Source organism: Corvus hawaiiensis, chromosome 18 (genome assembly GCF_020740725.1).
Source record: "Corvus hawaiiensis isolate bCorHaw1 chromosome 18, bCorHaw1.pri.cur, whole genome shotgun sequence".
NCBI classification, from domain to species: Eukaryota; Metazoa; Chordata; class Aves; order Passeriformes; family Corvidae; genus Corvus; species Corvus hawaiiensis.
Genome location: NC_063230.1, coordinates 10,480,201 through 10,503,119, shown reverse-complemented (window position 1 = coordinate 10,503,119; position 22,919 = coordinate 10,480,201). Strand labels below are relative to the sequence as shown.

Sequence of the window (22,919 nt, the reverse complement as noted above, 5' to 3'; positions counted from 1 at the left end):
CAGCTGCACCCTCTGGGCTATTGCACAAAATCCTGAACAAAAAGAACCTATTGATCCCTTCTTTTCCCGAGGCTTTTCAGGAGGTGTGCTGTGCCCGTGACACGGCTGGGTGCGGGGTCTGCTGCCCCATTACCCTGGGAACTGGCCCAGTCTGGGTCTCACCTTGACGCTGGGCAGTGTTTTATGATTCATGATTTCAATTTGCACTCGTTTCCATGGGTTTTATCCAGATTTCTAATTTAACCTGCCCTCTCTTCCTCCCAGAGCCGGAGTGGGTGTTCTCCCCATGCTGCCTGCCCTGTGCCCCTGGGCATTAATCAGCAGGTCTCACCCATCCCGACTCTGCTTCCCCTCCCAACCCCCAGCACCTTTGAACCTGGCCATTGGAAAACCAGCTCAGAAGGGCCGAGCTCTTCTCCTGATGGCTGCTTTGCTTGTTACTGAGCACTCCGCAGCCCCATGGGTTCCCCATAGCCAGTGCCGTGGCAGGGCTGACAGCAGAGATCTGTCCTTGGTCATTCCTGAGCCCCCGGACACAAAATCTCTGCCCTGTAAAGCCCCACGCTGCACCATCCCTCCCTGGCACGGGGGAGCCTGTGGGATGCACAGCTCCAGCACAGCAAAGAGCTGCCCCAGCAGCAGATGGCCAGAACTGGCACAGTGTGGCCGCAGATGGCACAGGCACGCGGGTTTGTTCTGCCCTGGTGAGTCCCGCTGCTCACGGAGTTCCCGCTGCTGCATCCCTGCCTGGCACTGAGTGAAACCACGGGGGCACCCGGCCACGGTCCAGGCTCCAATGGCCATGTCCTGCTGCCAGGATACGCTGTGGACAGCGAGCGAGTGGTGGTCACTGTGCTGGTGGCCAGCGCAAGCTGAATTTAGCTCAGGCCACAGTGAGAGACCGGGGACAAACTGTGCCAATGCCAAGAGGGCTTTTGCTGGGGTTGCAGGTGGCAGGGACAGCCCGTGCAGCCCTGCTGTGCCCTGGGGCAGCCGCTTGTGCTGAGCCTCCCCAGCTGCCCTGCTCTGCCTCCCCCAGGGTGCCCGGGGCTCACGGGACTGCTGCAGCTGCACGAAGGGGACTCTGGCTCAGCCTCCTGGCAGTTTCCTGGCAAATTCTGTCCCAAAACACAGCTCTCCCTGGGAACATGGGTTTTCCCACTGGGCCCAAGAGCTTCTTTTGCCTGCTGCCCACTCTGATGGGCAGGCTGGGTGGGTGCCTCTGCCCGGCCTTTAGAGTCTTGGCACCACCCCGGGATGATCTGTGCGGTGTGTGGGTCACTGTGAGCAAAGCTGAAAGGTGTTTAGGTCCCCAAAATGGGGGTGCAGCAGACTCTTTCCAGTGCACAGAGGCCAGAGGCTGCTGCAGCTCTTCCCAAATCATGACCTGCGCCTCCAGTCCCTCCCATGCCTTTGCAACCTCCCCCCAACAATTCCAGTGCCCCTGGTCCCCACTTCTTACGGTGTCCATGGCTGTTGTGTGCACAACCTGCAACGAGCTGCCTCGGATTTCGGGGACAGCTGCTCTGCCCTTGCAGCGAGAGCAAGTGGAGATGTGTCCTTCCTCCCAATTCCCAGAAATGGGTGAGGAAACCTCCCCGTGCCCCCAGTGCAGGCAGCACTGCCCGAGGGCAGGGGGAGCGCTGCCAGAGCTGGGACACGGCCCCAGCCCAGCCCCATGCCAGGGAGAGCACACGGCAGCAGCGCTGGCAGAGCCTGGGGGCGATGCCCCGGCTCTGGAACTGTGGGGCGGGGGTCAGAGCCTGTGCCCGGTGGGCCAGCTCGACGTCCCGGCTCATCAGCGTCTCTGACACGGCGCCTTTGTTCTGCCCGGTCCCTCCTCCCCGCCATGTGCTGAGTTAGGGGTTTCAGTAATGCTCCCCTGGGCTCTGTCTCTATCTGGAGGCTATAAAAACCCAGCCAGAGGCTGCTGGACATGTCACCTCCCTGGGCACCAGTGCCTCACCCCAGGTAAGCGCCAGAGCCTGGAGCAGCTGCCCAGTGCCCATGGCTGGGGCCTAGGAGCGAGCAGCTGCGGGAACATGTGGAGGAGCATCCAAAATTCGGGGCTAGACCTCTCCTCAGCACCGGGAGCTGTGGTGGGGGTTGGGGGATTGGGGGATCAGGGGCTTTGCTGGCTGTGGCTGTGGCAGGGTGTTGATGCTCAGTGTGGGCACACAGCCATCTCTGCAGTGGTGCCGGCTCAGCAGTGCCCTGCCAGCACCAGGGCTTTGGCTCAGGGAGCTGCCAGTGGGAAGAGGAGTTTCCCTGGGCACGGGCAGGGATGTCTGCCAGGGCCAGGTGCCCGCTGGGCCAGGTGCCCGCTGCTGCACACGGCCCTGATGCCAGCTCCAGCTGGGCGGGGCGAGCCACAGAGCTCTTCACCTGCTCCAGCAAGGAGCAACCCCCTTGCTCTTGTCCCCCACACTGCTGGTGAAGGGATGTGCGTGGGCTCCTGAGGTCATTCTCATGTGGACAGAGGGGCAGCTTTAACAGTGCCCTTCCCCTGTGCTCTGGCAGAGCCACCATGACCCACCGCTGCAAGAAATCCTCCGGTCTCTGGAAGGTATGGGAGCCTAGGCAGGACCAGCACCACGCCCTACGAACACCTGGGAGCGGGGCTGCAGCATCTGCTCTCTGCCTTGGCACCCCCAGAGCCCCCTGAGTGCCTCTATTCTCCCCAGATCGTGGTGTGGGATGAGCCTTTCTTCCAGGGCAAGAAGCACGAGTTCACCACCGACTGCTACAGCACCCTGGAGCATGGCTTCAGCACCGTCCGCTCCTGCAAGATCGAGAGCGGGGCGTGAGTGGGGGTCCCGGGGCACTGCCACCCCACGGTGCTGCAGGACCCCACGGATAGCAGGGGGGTTGGAGGATGGAGGCCTCCAGTGCCTTTTGCCACCCGAGCCATGGGGCTGCCTCCTCCAGGCACCGCTGGGTGCAGCGAGCACAGCCCGGGCTGCGAGTGGGGCGGTGGGCACCCCGGGGGTCTCATCCCTCCCGCCCCGGCAGGTGGGCAGGCTTCGAGCACTGCGGCTTCCAGGGGCAGCAGTTCGTGCTGGAGCGCGGCGAGTACCCGTGCTGGGAGGCGTGGAGCGGCAGCAACGCCTACCACGTGGAGAGGATGTGCTCCTTCCGCCCCATCGCCTGCGCCGTGAGTGCCCCCGCCCCGGCTCCCCCCGGCGGGGCGGCCCCCGGAGCCCGCCGCTGCCCACGGACAGGGTGGCAGTGCCAAAGCCGTGCCCGTCTTGGCCGCAGGACCACGGGCGGAGCAGGTTGATGCTCTTTGAGCAGGAGAACTTCCAGGGCAAGCGGGCAGAGATGAGCGACGACTGCCCCTCGCTGCCCGCCCTGGGCTGGGGCAGCAGCACCGTGGGCTCCTTCCTTGTCCGCTCCGGCGCGTGAGTACCCGGGGCTTGCAGCCTGCCGGGACCCGGCACCGGGGCACGCAGCAGAGCCGAGGATGCTCTGGCAGCTGCCGGGACCTTCCCGCAGTGCGGGGGCTCCGCGGTGCCGCCCGCCCCGAGCCACCGTGGCTCTCTGCTCTGTCGCAGGTGGGTCTGCTCGCAGTACCCGGGGTACCGGGGCTTCCAGTACCTCCTGGAGAGCGACAGCCCCGCGGGCGAGTACAAGCACGTGCGGGAGTGGGGGTCCCACGCGCAGACGGGCCAAGTCCAGTCCATCCGCAGGGTCCAGCAGTGACCGCGGGGCCGGAGCCCCCGCGCCGCTGGCCGCGAGCCTCGGGCACCGTCTGTCCCGCGGGACGGCGGGGACAAAGCTCAATAAAGGCTCAGTTGTCCAAGGCGGCGCTGGCACTTGGGGATGTGGGGCCATGGGGATGCGTGGCCGGCAGTGATGCCCTTCTTGGGGGCAGAGCGGGGCTCTGCAGGGGCAGGGATGAGGTGGAGGGGAATTTTTCTGCCCGGCAGCCGGCTCAGGGGCTCTGCAGGACCCCCACATCCCACCACTCCACAGGCATCATCTGCTCTGCCAGCACCTGCCAGGGGCTGGAAGGAGCTGCACGATCAAGCAAGCTGGAGGTGCACACTGTGCACCTATCCTCACCTCCGTGCACACCCTGTACCCATCCCAGCACTCTCACACACCTGTACACACCCCTGCACCCATCCCGGCACTCATCCCTCACCCCCGCACACGTAATGTGCAGCCAAAGCTGGGGATGCAGCAGGGAAAGGCTGGCCTGGAAAAATTCCTCTTTTCATAAGGGCTCTGGAGAAAAGATCTGATGTGGTGAAAATGTCCCATCCATGACATTTGCAGCAGCAAGGCCACCAGCGGAGGGAATGCTGCCCAGAAAGGGATTCTCTCCGCAAGAAATCACAATTAAAAAGGCAAAATAGGAGAAGAAACAAAAAGTTTTGGGATGGGCTAAGGGAAATCCTCCTGCGCCCCAGGGCAAACCCGTCCGGGGCCGGCAGCCAGCGAGACCCGAGGAGCGGAGCTTCCCGTCCCCTCCATGGCCACAGCTGGGGGGGACCCCCGCCCTAGACACCCCCCTGGGCCTGCCCAGCCCCGCCCCAGAGCCCCGGAGGGACGCGGGGTTCGGGAGCGGGGCCAGCACGCGGTCAGGCACGGTGGGCAGCTGGCGGCGAGACCGGGGGTCCCCGGGGACCCGGCGGGGATTTGGAGAACAATGTGGGAACCCAGCAGCTGCACAGCGCTGCGGAGGGGCTGTCACAGCCCCCGGACGGGAGGGGAGCTGTCCCCGGCGTGGGGGGCTGTCCTCGGACAGGGCTGTGTCCCCAAGCCGGGCTGGTCTGTCTGCTATGCGTCCCCACAGAGCCCGGCCGCATCCTGCCCTCCATGTCTCCAGGGGTGTGCCCGAGAGCCCCTGCCCAGGGATCCTTGTCCCGTGTCCCCTGGGTCACACCCGCGGCTGTGGGGAGCCCGTGACACCGCGGCGGACGATGTCCTGGCAGGGGATGACAGTGGCCTTTGCGGCGGCTGTCGTGGCAAAGGGGTCCCCAGAGTCTCCCGCAGCGAGAGCGGTGCGGGAGCGGTGCGGGAGCGGTGCTGGAAGTGGTGCGGGAGCGGTGCGGAGCGGGAGCGGTGCGGGGAAAAGGTGACTCGGCCGCATTTCCAGCATTAAAATTTAATGCGAGTTGCAGCATCCTCCTGCGCCGTAGGTAGGGCCGGGGGGGCCGGGGGCTGCTGGAGGAGGAGTTTGCGTGGCAGCTTCTTCCTCAGGGATGCTCTGGGAAAGCTCCAGCACAAAGGAGCGGCGCGGCGGGCAGGAGCGAGCGGAACCGGCGCCCCCCAGCCCCAGCCCGGCCCCCCGGGAGCAGGTAACGCACCGCGGACGTGGCTCCGCTCCCTGCGGACGGGGATGGGGCGCCGGTGGGGTCTGGGGGCGCCGGGAGCCCGGGGGAAGCCCCCACCTCCGGGCCGGAGCAGGGGGCGATGTCGCCCCAGGACTCGGAGGGTCCTGCGGGCATCGCTCCGGGAGGTGTGGAGCCGGCGGGCGCGGCTGCTCCCTCCACTCCGTTCCCAAAAAATACCCCCGTTCTCAATATATTATTCCCTGGTTATAAACAATCCCACTAGAGCCTCCCCCCCCCCCGGCAGGACTCCCCCCTTCCCCGGGGGTGCCAGGCCGGGGCAGCCCGGGCCCCCTCCCTTTGTTGGGGCCGGGGCAGCCGCGCACCCCGCAGCGTGTTCCCGGCCGCATCCCGGCCCGGCAGGCGATCCCGGTGATCCCGGTCCGGAGGCAGCACTGGGCAGCCTGGCCCCTCCCCGGACACCGCCGGCAGCCCCCGGCCCAAATCAGAACTAACTGCTGCGCCGCTTGTTTGTATTGTTTTTTTCAGAATCCTCATCAAGAATAGGGCTCCTGCCAGGTAAATGGATTCTTGCCTGATTTTCAATGCTCCTGGGAGGATTTGTAGCCAAAATGCCGTTTTATTGCTTTGTCTCGAACCCCCCATTTTCTCCCAAAGCTGATGATCCTAGGCGGGGCTGAGAGGCGAGGCTGGGGCCAGCAGCCCCAGGGCACAGCACAGCCCTTCCTTCTCCTCAGAGTTAACCTGGCAGATGCTCTTCTTGCGGAGCCATTTTCTCTCCCTCATTGTCTCGCAGCCTTTTGTGTGTGCGGGTAGGTCCTACCCGGGGAGCCAGGAGGAGCACAGAAATAATCAGATTTTCAGGCGTTCCGGACTTGCAGGGAGTCTTCCACACCCTCACACCCCCATTCTGCCGGGCTGCCCAGCCCCAGAGCTGCAGACAAAGGCAGCAGTGCCTGGCACCACTGCAGCAGCACCGGAGCCTGGGCTGTGCCGGAGCCTGGGCTCTGCTGGATGGCAGCGAGGGTCGGGCAGTGTTGGCAGGGCACAGGGCAGGGGGGTCTGGCCACCCCGCTGGGATTTGGGGGCTCAGGGTGCCCGGATGCCACATCCCAGCGATCATCTCTCCGGGATCTCTTGTGGCAGTGCAGTGCCTGCTGTGCCCTCATCTCCCCACTCCTGCCCGCAGCAGAGCTCGTGCTCCTCGCCCTCCCTCCTCACTCGAGGAGGGGGTTTAGCCCCCGTTTGATTCGGGTGTCCAGCCCCCCAGGGGCACCGTATGTGCCACCCACACGCATGGCAGGGGCAGCTCAAGCTCGTGCCCCAGACGAGTGTTTAGGTGAGTCCTGTCTGCACAAAATTGTTTTTCCCTCCCCATCTCCCGGAATGTGCTTCACTCCCAGGCCGGAGAGGCCATCCTGCCGCCGTCACGTCCCGCCTGCCCCACCACCGGCGCCTCTAGGCAGGGGATCCATTTGCCAGATGCTCAGTGGCATCTCCACGGCTCATTCCCGCTGCTCGGCCCCACCGCAGCTGGCTTGCAAATGCCGCCTGGACGTGCTGTCCCCACGGGAGGGACTGTCCTGCCGGCAGCGCCTGCGGACTGCGGTGACAATGAACCGTGGGAAGCAGGAGCGGCTCGGCAGCTGAACTGCAGAGTCATCACAGCCCCGCTCCCCTGGGACCTGCTGCTGTCCTGGTTTGCCCAGGCAGGCAGGCCAGGGCAGGGCAGGAGCAGGAGCAGGCCACAGACATGGGCTGGCTGCTGGCACCAGCCACGTGTCCCCAGATCCCCAAGGAGATGGAGCAGCACCCAACGCAGCGTGGCTATGACCACCAGTCTGCCCAGTTTAACCAGTGGAACCACAGGGTCCCAGTGACCCAGCTTAACCAGAGGGCAAGGGCAGAGGTGGAGGCAGCAGTGGCAGTGGCAGTCAGTCCCTGCCTCCAGCAACAGGTAGGGACAGTTTGGGGCATTGCCACCATTTCTGGTGTGGTGGTTCCTGGTGTCCCTCTGTGCCTGGTCCAGCTCCCCCACTCTGCAAGGGGACAGGGACAGGAGGGTCCGTGCCCAGCCCTCCTGCCGGGCTCCTGCCAGCTCGGTTGGGCTGTGCCTGAGGACGATGCCCTGTTTCTCTCCCTTGCTGCGTTGGTTGTTTCTTTTGCAGCTGCTAATGACTGACCTGAGGTCTGTTCACACAGTCCCCTCGCTGCCCCCACGGCGCAGAGCCACACGGAACAGGGGACATTGCACAGCACTCCCGTAGCTGGTGACCACAGGTAGGACTCTGGGGAGGGGACACGGGTGGTGCCAGCCCCATGCTCTCCCACCTCTTGTGAGCTGGGAGGGTGCTGGGCAGTCAGGACCAGCCTTCCTCCCCAAGGCCCCATCCCCCGGAGGGTTCTCCCCAGGCCCCAGCGGGGTGCAGGGGTTCACACCATCCCCAGGGCCACCTGCATGAGAGGATGTGTCCCCTACGCGTGCCCAGCAGTGGGGGTGGGGTGGCTGCCACAGCCCAGGGTCTCACAGCATCTCTGCTCCCCAGTGCCACCACCCCAGGGGCACGGCCCCAGCTCCTGCCTGGCCAGACTGACCGTGTCCAGAGGGGAGCCGGGCTCAGGAGCCACCATCACCACCAACACCACCAACACATGATGCCAGAGCTGGGCTGGCCTCAGCAGAGCACCCTGGTGCCCACTGCCATGGCATGGAGCTACGAGCCCGGCCACTGTGGGGGACACAGCCCAGGAGACCACGGTGATGACACCTGAGGACACGTGGCTGCACGTGCACACAGTTTTCCCACAAGGTGCTGGGGTGTCCTTGCCTCCCGCTGCTCCCCCCCAGACCTGTCCCCTTCCCTGAGCGCAGTGTAGGAGGAGGGAGAAGGGAAAGGGAGTGGGGGCAGAGCTGTGCCAGCTGCTCATGGAGACACCATGGCCAGAGCCCAAAGGGACTCTGTTTGTCCCCACTGATCCTGCCCTTCCCTCTGGCTGTCGGTGAAGTCCTGGTGCTTTCTGCTCTGGAGGTGCCATGTCTTGGCAGGACCCTGCCTCTGCTCCCCTTGGAGAAACACCTGGCTTGTGGAGCATCCTGGAGCGTGGGGAGGAGCATGGGCAGTGAGTCCTCCTCCCGTGGCCTCTGCAGTGGCCCCCGTAAGTGGCTGGGACTGTGTCCTCACTGAGCAGCCACTCAGGCCCACGTCCCCACACAGGCAGAAGGGCGGGGGGTGCAGTGGGCTGGGGGCTGAGGGCAGACGCAGCTCATGGCAAGTGTTACAGCCTTGAAGTCCAAACAGGACAAGCATCCTCTTGTGGACCAGAGGAGCTCGTGCTGTGGGAGGAGGGGACCCAGGGGCACACGGGGCAGGGGCTTTCCTGGGTGCCCTGTCCCAGCCCTGTATCTCAGGGCACGGTGTCCCTGCCACCCTTGGAGCACTGCTCAGCCCCACGGAGAGGCAGCTCCCGATGGGGAGGGGGTAAGCTGTGGGCCACCTTTCCTCCGCTCCATGGTGGTTTTCCCTGCTGGACTTCCTCCTCCCTGCATGTGCAGTGGGAGCTTGGTGCAGACCTGGAGCAGCTGTCGTGGTCTCTGCTGGAGCCCTGCTCTTGCAGAGCTGCCTGGAGCCTCACCCCAGACACTGCCAGCAATGGTTTCACCCCTTCCTTCTCTGCTTCTTCCAGCTCCTTTGGAGTCCTTTAGGCACTGTGGGGACTGTCCCCTCCATGCATCCTGTCTCTCACCTTTCCCAGTCCCAGGGGTGGGAAGCACATGCTGTGAGGGGACGCTCACTGCTGAGACCTTTAGTACCTCCCTGGCAGGGATCAGAGGGGCAGATGCCTGCTGAGCATTTCATTTGGAGACAGGTTATGTTACACCGGTGAAACCCCCCGCTAACACCTTCCCTAATGTCAATCCGGTGGCAAAGCCCAAAAACTCCTCCTGCTCTTGAGCCAAAGCCCTGCTGCTGACGGGCCCGGCTCTGCATGCTGCCAGTATTAACCTACTAACCTCCTGGGACCCCTGTGCCCTCCCCGGGGCTGCCACGGCCCCTGGCACATGGACTAACCCACTAACCAGCCCAGTGCATGCCCTACTAACCTACAGCAGCCCTGCCTCGTGCCCACTAACCACGACAAGCAGCGCTGCCTTTAAAGGGGAACGGAAAAGCTGGAAAAGGGGTTTGGAAGTGCCGGATGTCGGTGCCAGGCTGCACGGGCAGAGACGGGCAGGGGCAGCCAGGAGAGAGGACTGGCAGCCCCCTGCCCAGCACTGGGCAGGAGTGGTGCCTGCACAGGCAGCCCCAGCCCTGGCTGTGGGCAAGGAGAGGGGGCCCAGCAGCCCCTGCCCGTGCAGGCAGCCCCAGCCCCGGGTGGCACAGGGGACAAGCAGTCCCTGCCCCGGGGCAGCAGAGGGGACCAACAGCCCCTGCCCCGGGCAGCCCTCAGCGGCACGAGGAGAGGGTTTCTCCCCACACGCCCTGCCCGGCTCTGCCTGTGGAGCTGTTGCTGACTAGGAGCCTAAAACGGTTTTATCAGCAGAAGCTTTTCAGTTCCTTTTTAAGCCAGTAGATCTCTGTTACTAACACATTCCTGAACTGAATTAAACAAACTAACCATTGCTGCTTTTCTCTTCATTTCTCTTCCAGTGTGTGTGTCCTCTAAGGCAGACCAGTGCCCTGCTTCTGTTACTAACCTGTACTTCTGTTCCCACTGCACTAATCCGCCCTGTTTTCTCTCTGCTACTAACAACTCTCTCTGCACTTTGCCTCTCGGGTGCTGTTTGCCATGACAAGTGACGGTGGCTCCTCCCGGACTTACTCACCTGCAGCACCCGATTTTCGGTGCTGCTGAGCATCCCTGGCTCCCATTTGGTACCATGGGAAAGAAGATGCTCAGCTGCGGCACTTTTGAAAATTTCCCTCTTGGCCCATTTTCCAACAAATTTCATGTGGCACAACGAGGGAAAAGAGGCTGGGTGGCAACAGGGCAGTACAAACCCATTAATAATGACTGGCAATGGCTGTAAAGGTCCAGCAAACCCAGTTTGCAAAGAGATTCAGCCACAGAGCGAAGCTATTGCCATGAGCCTGAGCTTGGGGCTCTCCTGAGGCCCCAGGTCACCTGTCATGGGGAATGTTCTCGTGCTGCTCCCAGCATTGGTGCTCTTGGGCTCCCTCTCTTCACTCCTTTTGTGTCTCCACAGTTTATCTTGTGCCTGGTGCATGTGGAAGCCACTGCTGGCAGCGTGGCCCCGACTAACTCATGTCTGCGTCACCACCGGGTTGGTACCTGCAGGTACCCTGGCCCCAGCCAAGGGCAGGGGTGGGCAGTGGGTGCCTCAGCCATCAGGTGACGGGGGCACAGCCTGGGCTTTGCTTTCCTGTCCATCTGTCAGCCAGATGAACGTCCCTGGCCTCTGCAGGGATCCTGCCGGGGTGAAGGATGCAGGCCCTGGCCTGCTGGTGTGGGTTTGGCACACGGCAGGGCACTGACGGCGTTCGGGGCTGCCATGACCAGCGGGGGCAGAGCCAAGCCTTGTGTGCCAGCAGAGGACGGTGGCCCTGTGCTGCTGGCAGGGACAGGCTGGCTCATTGGGACATCTCAGGCTGTGGTGTTGGGGGGACAGGGCACCCCTCAACCAAGGGTCGCAGCAGCTCTGTCCAGGGGGACAGATCCAGACAGGGTCTGGCTCTGGCTGCTCTCTCTTGGCTTTGCCTTGTGCTCACTGCTCCCATGTCGAGGCCCTCCCCAGAGCATCTGCTGTCACTGGCTGGTGGCACTGTCACTCTCCTGCCTGCACTGGAAGGCAGAGCCAGACTGGAGTCTCCTGGGTGGCCCCATGACACTGCCACCTCTCCTGGGCATCCCTGCTCTGCACTACCCCCAGCCTGCTCCTTTAGCTGGGGGGGGTCTCTCTCAGGCTGATGGGGGTCCCCTCCCCACCCAGCTCCGTGTCTGTCCAACCTCCACCTTATCCCACTAATCCCCCAAAATCCCCTTCTTCCACGTGGCTGGCACCAGGATGTGTTTTTGGGCTGATGCTCCTGCGTTTGATGGAAGGGGGAGACAGGGCCCTGCTGTGGGCAGAGTGGGGAACAGAGAGACAGGAATGGGACAGGAGGACATGCCAGGTCAGGCTCAGGGTGGGCAGGTTCAGGACTCCTGCCAGAGGTCAGGAACACCATGAGCATGGGGCTGGGGTTGTCAGAGCCCACCATTGCAAGGGACTCTCCTCCCTGCCCCACAGACCCCCCTTTCTGCTCCAGAGCAGCCCCAGTGTGCACAGGGGGACCTTCCCAGGCTTGTCACTGAGGGGAGCCATGGCACAAGTCACCCTGATGGCTCAGAGGATGTCCTGGGCAAGTGTCACCTTGCACAGGCCCCTCAGTGGGACAGGCCACCAGTGCCCGTGGGTGGCTGCTCCCCCTCAGAGCGGGGCAGGAGGGAAGAGAGGCTCCACCAAACAGCCAGGTTGCTCCTTCACTCTGCTCCTGCACCTCGGGGCTCCCTGTCCCTGCTCCCCAGTTACCGTGGCTGGCAGTAGTTGATGTCTCTGTCTGTCCATCCTTCTTTGCTGGCACCCCCAGAGGCTGTCTGGCCAGGGGCACGGTGTGTGCAGATCCCCCTTCACCTGTGGTGGTGGATGTGGGGCCGGGGGCACCCCAGCAGGTCCAGCCCTGGGGTGCACTGTCCTGCCCAGAGTGCTCCAGCCCAAGCTGGCCAGGGCTGTGCCTGCTCTGTGGCCACATCCACGGTGGGGCTGGACACTGGCCAGCAGTCCCATAAGGATGTCCCCCCTGCCTGTAATATCTACTGTGAACATGGCAAGTGTGCAACCACCTCGCAGTCTTCTGTCTTTGTGCAGTGTGGGGGGCTGGTGGGAACCCCTGTGTGAGGCTGGGCTGGGGCTGCCCCAGCTCCCATGGGGGCATGGGGGGACAGGACAGGCCGTTCGCACTGCGGCCACCTCGTCATCCTTCTGAGGAACCGCGGCCACCCCCGGTGTGGTGGGACCGGAGGGAGCAGAGACACCCCAGGCCCTGGGTGGGCGGTGGGGGAGAAGGGGCTTCGTGCCGGGCAGGGCTCCGCGGAGCGCAGGAGGGGGGTCACCCCCGGGCACGACCGGGTGGTGGCTCTGGGGCCGCGGTGCCATCGCCCAGCGCTGGGGAGCACAGCGGGCACGGGCCCCACGCTGCCTGCGAGCCGGGACAGCCCCGCGGGGCCGAGGAGTGGGCGGGGGGAGCGCGTAGCGGGGAGGAGGGGGGCCGGGGGCTGCGGGGGCTGCGGGGCTGCGGGGGGTGCGGGGGGATGCGGGGCTGCGGGGCTGCGGGGGATGCGGGGGATGCGGGGGGATGCGGGGGATGCGGGGATGCGGGGGATGCGGGGATGCGGGGATGGGGGGATGCGGGGGGTGCGGGGATGCGGGGATGCGGGGGGATGCGGGGGATGCGGGGATGCGGGGGATGCGGGGATGCGGGGATGTGGGGATGCGGGGGTGCGGGGATGCGGGGGATGCGGGGATGCGGGGGTGCGGGGATGCGGGGGTGCGGGGGTGCGGGGGATGCGGGGATGTGGGGATGCGGGGATGCGGGGGTGCGGGGATGTGGGGATGCGGGTGTGCGGGGGATGCGGGGATGCGGGGATGCGGGGGATGCGGGGGATGCGGGGATGCGGGGATGTGGGGATGTGGGGGATGCGGGGGTGCGGGGATGCGGGGGTGCGGGGATGCGGGGATGCGGGGATGTGGGGGATGCGGGGATGCGGGGATGCGGGGCTGCGGGGATGCGGGGGATGTGGGGATGCGGGGGATGCGGGGATGCGGGGATGCGGGGGATGCGGGGATGCGGGGATGCGGGGATGGGGGGATGCGGGGGTGCGGGGATGCGGGGATGCGGGGATGCGGGGGATGCGGGGATGCGGGGATGCGGGGATGTGGGGATGTGGGGATGCGGGGGTGCGGGGATGCGGGGGATGCGGGGATGCGGGGGTGCGGGGGTGCGGGGGTGCGGGGGTGCGGGGGATGCGGGGATGTGGGGATGCGGGGATGCGGGGATGCGGGGATGCGGGGGTGCGGGGGTGCGGGGGATGCGGGGATGCGGGGGTGCGGGGATGCGGGGATGCGGGGGTGCGGGGGTGCGGGGGATGCGGGGATGCGGGGGTGCGGGGATGCGGGGATGCGGGGATGCGGGGGATGCGGGGGTGCGGGGGATGTGGGGATGCGGGGATGCGGGGATGCGGGGGATGCGGGGGGCTCGGGGCACTCGCCGGTACCGGGCCGGGCTCGGAGGACGGCGGCAGGTGGAGCTCGTGCTCCAGGAAAGCCCCTGGCCCGGCTCCGTCCCTGGAATGTCCAAGGTCGGGCTGGACAGGGCTTGGAGCAACCTGGGATAGTGGAAGGTGTCCCTGCCATGGCCGGGAAATGGAACGAACGAGCTTGAAGTGCCTTCCAACACAAACCATTCCACGATTCTGCGAGTCCAGCCTGGGATACGATGGTCACAGTGGGCAGGACAAGGCGGCTGCTTGCCCTTCTCCGGAGGGGCAGGCTGGACACTCCCTCCGGCTGTGGGGAGGGGTCGCGGCTCCGTCCCCTCCCGGCTGTTCCCGGCGGAGCAGGAGGGCAGCAGCCGAGCCGCCGTGTTTATTTTCCCAGCATTTTGACGTGTCGCAGCCAGTGCCCCCAGCCCGTGCTGACAGGGAACGCGTGCGAGCAGGAGGAATGATGTTCATTGACATCAAACTGCGCCGCGGTTCCGGGGCATTTTGGGGAGCGCGGGGCTCTCGCCACAGAGGGGCCCTGCGGGAAGAGCTTTGCCGGAGGGATTGTGGATGCCCCGAGAACCTTTCCCAAACTCCCCAGCGCTGGCCACGGAGCTGCCGAGGGAGCCAGGGGACCACGCAGGGAGCCAGTGCAGGAAGCAGGTCCTGGGCAGCCCCATGCCCACAGCTCTGCCCAAGTCCCGGCTGAACCGCCCTCCACAGGGAGGTTCCGTGTCTCTGTTCCCACTACTACAAATAGGACATTTAAAATCCCCACAAATTTTCCATTTCCTCCTTCCCTTTCAGCCGGGAGGCAAATGCAGCTGTGCTCACCACAGTCACACTCTCACGCAGGTTTTTCTCAGATCCTGGAGCTTTATCCCGAGAAGCATCCTGTGTTTGCTGCCCTCAGCACCTCACAGGGACACAGCTGGTGTTTGGTCCACCTTAAGTGGGAAAACTCTCTAACTGCGAGCATCAACCCCATCCCATGCTGCCAGCATCTCCCTCTGGGGCCGGTGGAGCAGGTGCCCTGGGCAGTCAGTGTGGCTGCTCCCCTTGGGCAAGGAAAAGCCTCCTTAACTCTATCTGTGCCCATTGCCTGCAAGCCTCTTTTTTCCCAGATAGCTCTGTCTGCTCCGTATCTTGCAGCAAGCAGAGCCAAGAGTCATGTGGAATACTGAGTGAAGCTGGAGCTGAAGGCAGGACATCCTGCCATGTCTTGAAGCAATTAAAAGTATCAGTTACAGAGCTCGGAGCCGCCGTCCTTCCCTCTTCCACCCTGCGGAACAAGGCAGGGGCTGTGGCTTGGTTGGGTACCAGGATAAGGCTTTCAGATGACAGAGAGCAGGTTTAGATTGAATATCGGAAAAAATTCTTCCCTGTGAGGGTGGTGAAGACCTGGCTGCAGCTGCCCCACTCCGGGAAGTGTCCAAGGCCAGGTTGGACGGGGCTTGGAGCAGCCTGGGATAGCAGAAGGTGTCCCTGCCCATGGCAGGGGGGTGGCATTGGATGGGCTTTAAGGTCCTTTCCAACCCAAACCATTCTGTGATTCCATGCCATACCAAGGGGTCCCAGATCCTGATTTCTCTAGGATCAACCATGTTTGGGCTCTTCCCTCCACTGGGAGCAGCTCCAGGCCCGTGCTGCCGCACCCTCATTAATATGTGGGATTGTGAGGTGATCCATAATTAGATGCTAACTGAGTTTTCTCTAAGTTGAGTGAGGGAAGGTCACCAAGGTAGGACTGGAGTCAGCTTATTGTTATTATCAATCAATAACCTATTTATTTTCCAACATTCCTATTAACCTCTGCGAGCCACTCACCGTTTCCCTACGAAAGGGCTGTGCCGCCGCTTTGCTGACTGGACAACTCTGATTGAAAATGGAGCAATGACCCGGCCCCAAAAGCAGAATCCAATTAAAAGAATTTTCATTTGTAGATTAATATTTTTTAACATGTTCTACATCCCTTGCTTCAGCATTTCACACAGGAACTGCTGCCTCATTACACGAGCATCCGGACCAATGGTGCCATAAGAAAATAATTACAATTAATTAGACACGGGGACATTAGGACTGTCCTTTTCCAGGACTGAGGGACAGTGCCCAGCTGTGATGTGCCACCGCCATGGTGGCAGTGACCAGGAGACTCGTGGCTGGTGGGACAGGGCTGGTGTGCTTGGGGCAAGGAGAGGCACAAGGAGGTCTCAGTGGCCCTCTCCAAGCACCAGCCCTGGAGAGGAGGGTGGGTGAGGGTCCCTGGTGGTCCCTCCTGTGCTGGTGGAAGAGATCCCCAATCTTGGGGGTTCATCACACCACGCTGGGTCCCATCCTTGTCCCCTCCTGGAGCCTGGTGCTGAGAGCAGGAATTGCTCGGTCTCAAGGTAAAGTCTATTATTAATAACGTGGCTTTGATAATAAAAAGATTAAAATTAGGTTTATGGTTTGCCGACTGCCCTTTCCACACTGTAACCATCCCTCATCCATATTCATGAGCCTCTCATTAGTAACCACTGCTTACAAGGCGGCTAAACAGCCCAACCCTTCAGCAGCCACCATCTCCTTAACTGCTTAACTTGCTCGCTGATTACCAACATCAAATTAACTCTGCAGAACGGATCTAATAAGCTTCCCGGTGGCTTCAAACCTCCTTGAAAATTGCTCTGATGTCTCCATGGGGCCCTATTAAAAAAAAAAAATCCTTCCCCTGTGAGTATAACAGGGAACACATTGGAGCCCAGCTCTGCCCGGTGCCCAGGGGCAGCTTCCCGAGTGCCCCCGCAGTGCCCAGAGGAGCAGCCTCACTCCGTGTGGTGCCTTTGCACTGTTTGAACTGACGAGCTGTTTTCCCTGATCCTTCATTAAACACTCCAAGACTTAATTTCACTATTTGGTAGCTCGGGGGTTGTGTAACAAAAGAATAAATAAGAACGACCTTTCCATTTAATTACATTTTTTTAGATGTGGGAAATGCCTCGGCTCTCTGGCAGCGGCTGTGTGGAGGTCTGCTGATCTTTAGGAGGGACAGGACCAGTCTGATGATGCTGGCTCTGCTCTGGGCCAGGTTTGGGGACACCCCACAGTGCTGGGGACAAGCCATGGGCTGGGGATGACACTTGACACAGAGCACGGGGGTGGCTCCCTGGCAATTAACTCTGACAAGTATTTCAGCAGCGGCCGCGGCCATGCAGAGGAACGCCAGGGAGCGAGGGAGCCTTCATCCCTCATTGCCATGGCAACCGTGCACAGGGATGGAGAGCTGAGGGGCCTGGGGGGATTCATCCCTCCTGGTGCACAGACCCCTGGCTGGGGTGGCTGCTGAGACTCCCCTAAACCCTCTTCTGGGATAGGGATGGATGGGCTGCACCCTCTGGGATGTCATGGGCTTCCATCAGCTGGACACCCTCCGGTCCCCAGCCCAGCTGGGACTCAGAACTCCCTGGATGCAGCTAGGTGGGTCAGGAGATCCATCCTTGGGACATCCCTTGGGACAGCAGGCAGGGCTGGCTGCATGCCCTTCTCCTGGGGAGGGTGTGCAAGGTGCAAGGCTGAGCCCCCAGCCCCTGTGCTGTGCCCCCTCACCCCCCTGCACAGAGCCCCCCGCCCTGCCTGGTGCTGATGGAGAGACCTGGGTGGCTGCAAATTCCTGCATCTGGCCCGTATTTCCTGCCTGCTGGAGAGAGTGTCTTGCAGCAGGCACAGACAGGGGAGATTTAGTAGGCAGGAGGTGGAGAATTTGTGTACGAGCTCCCTGGTGGTGCCACCGGGGGCTGGGAGCTGGAGGAGGCAGCTGCTGGCACTGTGTCCCCTGCCCTGCATGTCCCTGAGTGAGGGACACGGATCCTCCACTCGGTCCTGAGCCTTGGAGCCCCACAACCTTGGGGTCTGGTCCCCAGAGCCAGCAGTGTCCCTCTGCATAGTTAGAGGGGTCAGGGACCAGACTGTGTGTCCCTCCTGCCCCAGGGTGGACAGAGGATCCTGTGGCCCTGCTGCACAAAATCCCAGCCCTGCACCATCCCAGCCCTGCACCATCCCTTCCCACACCATCCCTTCCCACACCATTCCTTCCCACACCATTCCTTCCCACACCATTCCTCCCCACACCATCCCTTCCCACACCATCCCTTCCCACACCATCCCAGCCCTGCACCATTCCTCCCCACACCATCCCTTCCCACACCATCCCTCCCCACACCATCCCTCCCCACACCATCCCAGCCCTGCACCATCCCTTCCCACACCATCCCTTCCCACACCATCCCAGCCCGCACCATCCCTTCCCACACCATCCCTTCCCACACCATCCCTCCCCACACCATCCCAGCCCTGCACCATCCCTTCCCACACCATCCCTTCCCACACCATCCCAGCCCTGCACCATCCCTTCCCACACCATCCCTTCCCACACCATCCCAGCCCTGCACCATCCCAGCCCTGCACCATCCCTTCCCACACCATCCCTCCCCACACCATCCCAGCCCTGCACCATCCCTCCCCACACCATCCCTTCCCACACCATCCCAGCCCTGCACCATCCCTTCCCACACCATCCCTTCCCACACCATCCCAGCCCTGCACCATCCCAGCCCTGCACCATCCCTTCCCACACCATCCCTCCCCACACCATCCCAGCCCTGCACCATCCCTTCCCACACCATCCCTTCCCACACCATCCCAGCCCGCACCATCCCTTCCCACACCATCCCTTCCCACACCATCCCTCCCCACACCATCCCAGCCCTGCACCATCCCTTCCCACACCATCCCTTCCCACACCATCCCAGCCCTGCACCATCCCTTCCCACACCATCCCAGCCCTGCACCATCCCAGCCCTGCACCATCCCTTCCCACACCATCCCTTCCCACACCATCCCAGCCCTGCACCATCCCTTCCCACACCATCCCTTCCCACACCATCCCTTCCCACACCATCCCTCCCCACACCATCCCAGCCCTGCACCATCCCTTCCCACACCATCCCTCCCCACACCATCCCAGCCCTGCACCATCCCTCCCCACACCATCCCTTCCCACACCATCCCAGCCCTGCACCATCCCTTCCCACACCATCCCTCCCCACACCATCCCTCCCCACACCATCCCTCCCCACACCATCCCTCCCCGCACCATCCCTTCCCACACCATCCCAGCCCTGCACCATCCCTTCCCACACCATCCCTTCCCACACCATCCCAGCCCTGCACCATCCCTTCCCACACCATCCCTCCCCACACCATCCCTTCCCACACCATCCCTTCCCACACCATCCCTCCCCACCCCATCCCAGCCCGCACCATCCCTCCCCACCCCATCCCTCCCCACCCCATCCCTCCCCACACCATCCCTTCCCACACCATCCCTTCCCACACCATCCCTTCCCACACCATCCCTTCCCACACCATCCCTTCCCACACCATCCCTTCCCACACCATCCCTCCCCACACCATCCCTCCCCGCACCATCCCTCCCCACACCATCCCTCCCCGCACCATCCCTCCCCACACCATCCCTCCCCACACCATCCCTCCCCACACCATCCCTTCCCACACCATCCCTTCCCACACCATCCCTTCCCACACCATCCCTTCCCACACCATCCCTTCCCACACCATCCCAGCCCTGCACCATCCCTTCCCACACCATCCCTTCCCACACCATCCCTCCCCACACCATCCCTCCCCACACCATCCCTCCCCACACCATCCCTTCCCACACCATCCCTTCCCACACCATCCCTTCCCACACCATCCCTTCCCACACCATCCCTTCCCACACCATCCCTTCCCACACCATCCCTTCCCACACCATCCCAGCCCTGCACCATCCCTTCCCACACCATCCCTCCCCACACCATCCCTCCCCACACCATCCCTTCCCACACCATCCCTCCCCACATCATCCCAGCCCTGCACCATCCCTTCCCACACCATCCCTCCCCACACCATCCCTCCCCACACCATCCCTCCCCACACCATCCCTCCCCACACCATCCCTTCCCACACCATCCCTCCCCACACCATCCCTTCCCACACCATCCCAGCCCGCACCATCCCTTCCCACACCATCCCAGCCCGCACCATCCCTCCCCACACCATCCCTTCCCACACCATCCCAGCCCGCACCATCCCTTCCCACACCATCCCAGACCGCACCATCCCTTCCCACACCATCCCTCCCCACACCATCCCTTCCCACACCATCCCAGCCCGCACCATCCCTTCCCACACCATCCCTTCCCACACCATCCTTGCCCCAGGAGCAGCTGTGGAGGGCCCCCCGAGCTGCGGGGCAGGCAGGGAGCTGGGCACACAGGCTGGGGCAGGGGCACAAGGCCACCAATGTCGAGCAGGCAAGGAAGGAGATCCTCAGCCTTCTGCCCAGCCAGAGGAGCCTCCCCAGCTGGCCCCAGCCCAGCTCAGAGATGGGGCACCTTGGGCAGGGAGAAGCCATCCTGCCCCCTGACCCCTCACTTCCCCTCCACATCCTTCACCCACAACCCTCTCCCTGCATATTCTCCCCAGATTCAGGCTGATACTAATAATGGCTTATTTCAAGCTTTCAGCCCACTTTCTCTGAAGAAAATATTTATCCTGAGCTCCATTTTCCATTTCTTTTCGATTACCCAGGGCAGATCACCGCCCCACAACTCTCCTCTTTAGCCATGAACACAAATCCTATTGCCTTTTCTCTTTCCGTGTATTTGCCCTTTGATTTAAGCTGCATTTTCTCCTGTTTTCATCAGTTCTGGCCCTCTCCTGCTGTATATCTCCCTGTTTATCTACTTTCCAAAGGCCTCCCCTTATTTCTCCGGCCTGGATCAATACAGCTGCAGAGCCGACTGGCAGCTCCTTGCTGCTGCTGCCTGTAGTTTTTCTTAGGGGACTTGTCCAGTATTTCTTGTTAAGCTTCTGTCTCAGCTTGTTCCATTTCTCATTAGGTTTTAGCACTGACATTGTAGTATTTCTTGCATTTCCATGCTGCCCAGCGGATCTCTTGGAATTCTTAATGGCGAGGCTTAAAGCCTCCTCTTTAGTGGGCTCACGGGTCCTCCCTGGCAGGCTGGAAGTGCTGAGCAGCGAGACACTTGGATTGTTCAGGTGGAGAAAAGAATTTCTCCAGCTCCAAGCCGGTCCAGGAGTTCTTCTTACAAAAGGGGCGATGGAGATTATTTGCATTTTCCAGGGGATGCATTTCCTGGCACCGTTGTGGGTGGCAGTGCCAGAGGGTGGGGCAAGGATGGGATGTCTGGAAGGGCAGAGTGTGGCAGCCCCTCTGAGCCCCCTCTCTGCCCCAAGAACCCCAAACCACAACCCCTGCATCCCTGCCCAGCAGCGCACACCCTGGCTATTCCAAAGGGGGTTTTTTTCCCTCTGCATCCCTCCCAGAATTTTCCTTGCCAGAGAAAAGCTGCTGTTAAAACCCAGCCCAGCTTTGCAGCTGTCAGGAGCCAGCAGATGTATTGCTCTCATGGCTGCATCCCTGAGTATTAAACACGACACGCAGCCGCCACCACGCAATATTTCCTGGGATGCCACGGCACTGCAGGAGCCAGGCAGTGTCCTTTAAAATCAAACCAATTTTTCCTGTCTCCTCTACAGAATAGTTTTATTTATCTGCACTCCACCAGCTGTTACTGCAGGTTAACCAAAGGTTGTAAAAACACTTTTCAAGCACCCCTTAACTTTGTGTGGTGTGTTACTGAAATTATTCGGCTTGGATTGAGGGGTTTTCCTTACTAGACTGGGATATGACAGGGAAATCTGGCCCTTCCCTATCCTGCAGAGCTCTCTGCCCCTGGAGCCTGGAGCCTGAAGCCTTCCCAGGGCCATGGAGCTGCTTCACACTGCCTGGGAGGGATGGGGATTGAGGGATGGGGATTGAGGGATGGGGATTGCAGGCATGGAGGTTGAGAGATGGGGATTGCAGGGATAGAGATTGAGGGATGGGGATTGTGTGATGGTTCAGTCCTTGCACACCCCTGAATACCATTTCTGTGCAGGTGATTCCCTCATCCAAGAGGGGAAGCTGAGGCTGATGAAATCCAGTGTCCTCTTCAGCCTGATCAGGATAATCCACAATGAGCTAAGCAAAAGGGAATTATTATTAAATGCCAATTAAAGTAAAATAAAGCTGTTTGGGAGCTGCTCTGGGATGGACCAGCCACATCAATCAGGGGAAATACACCCTGCTCAGGTGTCCAGAGCTACCCAGACCCTTGTTAACGGGGATAGTGTGGGGGATGTGGAGGGGAGTCACAGCTCTGACACAGCCTGGGGACAGCAGAGCGAGGTGGGCAGGGGCACAAGGAGTGGCAATGGGGACAGGAGGCGGCTGGAGGTGTCCAACCCACACCAGGGAGCCATGGAACATCCCGGTGTTTGTACTTGCCTGTAACTCACCCACCAATCCCAGGCCTGACAGAGATGTATTTTTAGCTGCTGCAGCACAATTAAGTCTTCTCGTTAGTCTCAGGAGGAGAAGGAGGCTGTTGGTTTACTTGCAAATGCTTGAGGTAATTCTCTAATGGCTCCTCCACCATTACACAGACACTGTTTTCCATCTCTTATCATATGTAATCCCTAATGATTCCTCCGTTATGTCCTGTTTTATTAAAGCACCATTGAACTATAGCCTATTGATTTAGATTTCACAGACAATTGAAATTTAAATTGACTCCAAATTGAATGTCTCCATGCAATCTGTGTTCTGCACTAAAGATAGATAAAATGCTTCTATTTTTGATAACAACTTATAGCGGAGGCACTTTTTAATTTCAGGAGGCGCAGAAGGGCATCAGGATTTCCATGACAATGGCAGGTGGCCGGGTGGCAGCAGATTCCTGACCCCTCCGGGCACTTGCTGTCCCATGGGGCTCGGAGGGAGCGGCAGGGCAGCGTGCATGTGATCATTTGTGTTGGATTTAGAGAAAAATGGGACTCAGTGCCGTGAAGGGAATTCCTGGAGGGCTCTTGAACTCCTGAGCACCAACTGAGCCACCCGTGCTGGCTGCCCGAGGTTCCAGTGGGTGCTTGGCCACTGGGATGCTTTTCATAAATCACAGAACCGTGGAATCCCAGAGTGGTTTGGGTCGGAAGGGATCTTGAAGCCCGTCTCATTCCACCCCTTGCCTGGGGCCAGGCTGACAGTGCTGCTGAGGGATATCAGGGGATGCTCCAGCCCCAGCCAGGACCCCCCCACGCTCCTGTCCCCAGGCAGGGGCTGGCAGGGCTGTGGGGATCACCCTTCCTGCCAGGGCTGAATGCATCAGCCAATAAACAGCGCATTGCAGGGTGGAATTATCTCCGCTGGCATTGGGGTCAGCTCTAACACAGACATTACTGCCGGCAGGAGGC

The 22,919-nt window shown here is 61.8% G+C and overlaps 1 protein-coding gene and 1 long non-coding RNA gene across 3 annotated transcripts; both read left to right on the top strand.

Annotated features, from left to right (window-relative positions):
- Positions 1 to 2,396: 2,396 nt before the first annotated feature.
- CRYBA4 (crystallin beta A4) lies at positions 2,397 to 3,753 on the top strand. Its single transcript, XM_048323138.1, has 5 exons — positions 2,397 to 2,566; positions 2,685 to 2,803; positions 3,013 to 3,154; positions 3,259 to 3,401; positions 3,555 to 3,753. Exons 1-5 carry the CDS (start codon positions 2,528 to 2,530, stop codon positions 3,700 to 3,702), a joined length of 591 nt encoding a protein of 196 aa, XP_048179095.1. The 5' UTR covers positions 2,397 to 2,527; the 3' UTR covers positions 3,703 to 3,753.
- A 1,292-nt stretch (positions 3,754 to 5,045) lies between these two features.
- On the top strand, positions 5,046 to 12,142 carry LOC125335373. Of its 2 annotated transcripts, XR_007207432.1 has the most exons (3): positions 5,046 to 5,306; positions 5,829 to 7,580; positions 7,847 to 12,142. It is a non-coding gene; the product is annotated as an uncharacterized LOC125335373 (long non-coding RNA). The 2 variants fall into 2 exon arrangements; XR_007207431.1 differs by lacking the exon at positions 5,046 to 5,306 and having other exon boundaries at positions 5,313 to 7,580.
- The last annotated feature ends 10,777 nt before the right edge of the window (positions 12,143 to 22,919 follow it).

What these genes read in the sequence shown, in the direction of transcription:
- CRYBA4 (XM_048323138.1), top strand. Translation starts at nt 2,528, where the DNA reads ATGACCCACCGCTGCAAGAAATCCTCCGGTCTCTGGAAG. An exon ending in AATCCTCCGGTCTCTGGAAG is followed by an intron (nt 2,567 to 2,684) that starts GTATGGGAGCCT and finishes TATTCTCCCCAG; the next exon opens with ATCGTGGTGTGGGATGAGCC. An exon ending in TGCAAGATCGAGAGCGGGGC is followed by an intron (nt 2,804 to 3,012) that starts GTGAGTGGGGGT and finishes CCGCCCCGGCAG; the next exon opens with GTGGGCAGGCTTCGAGCACT.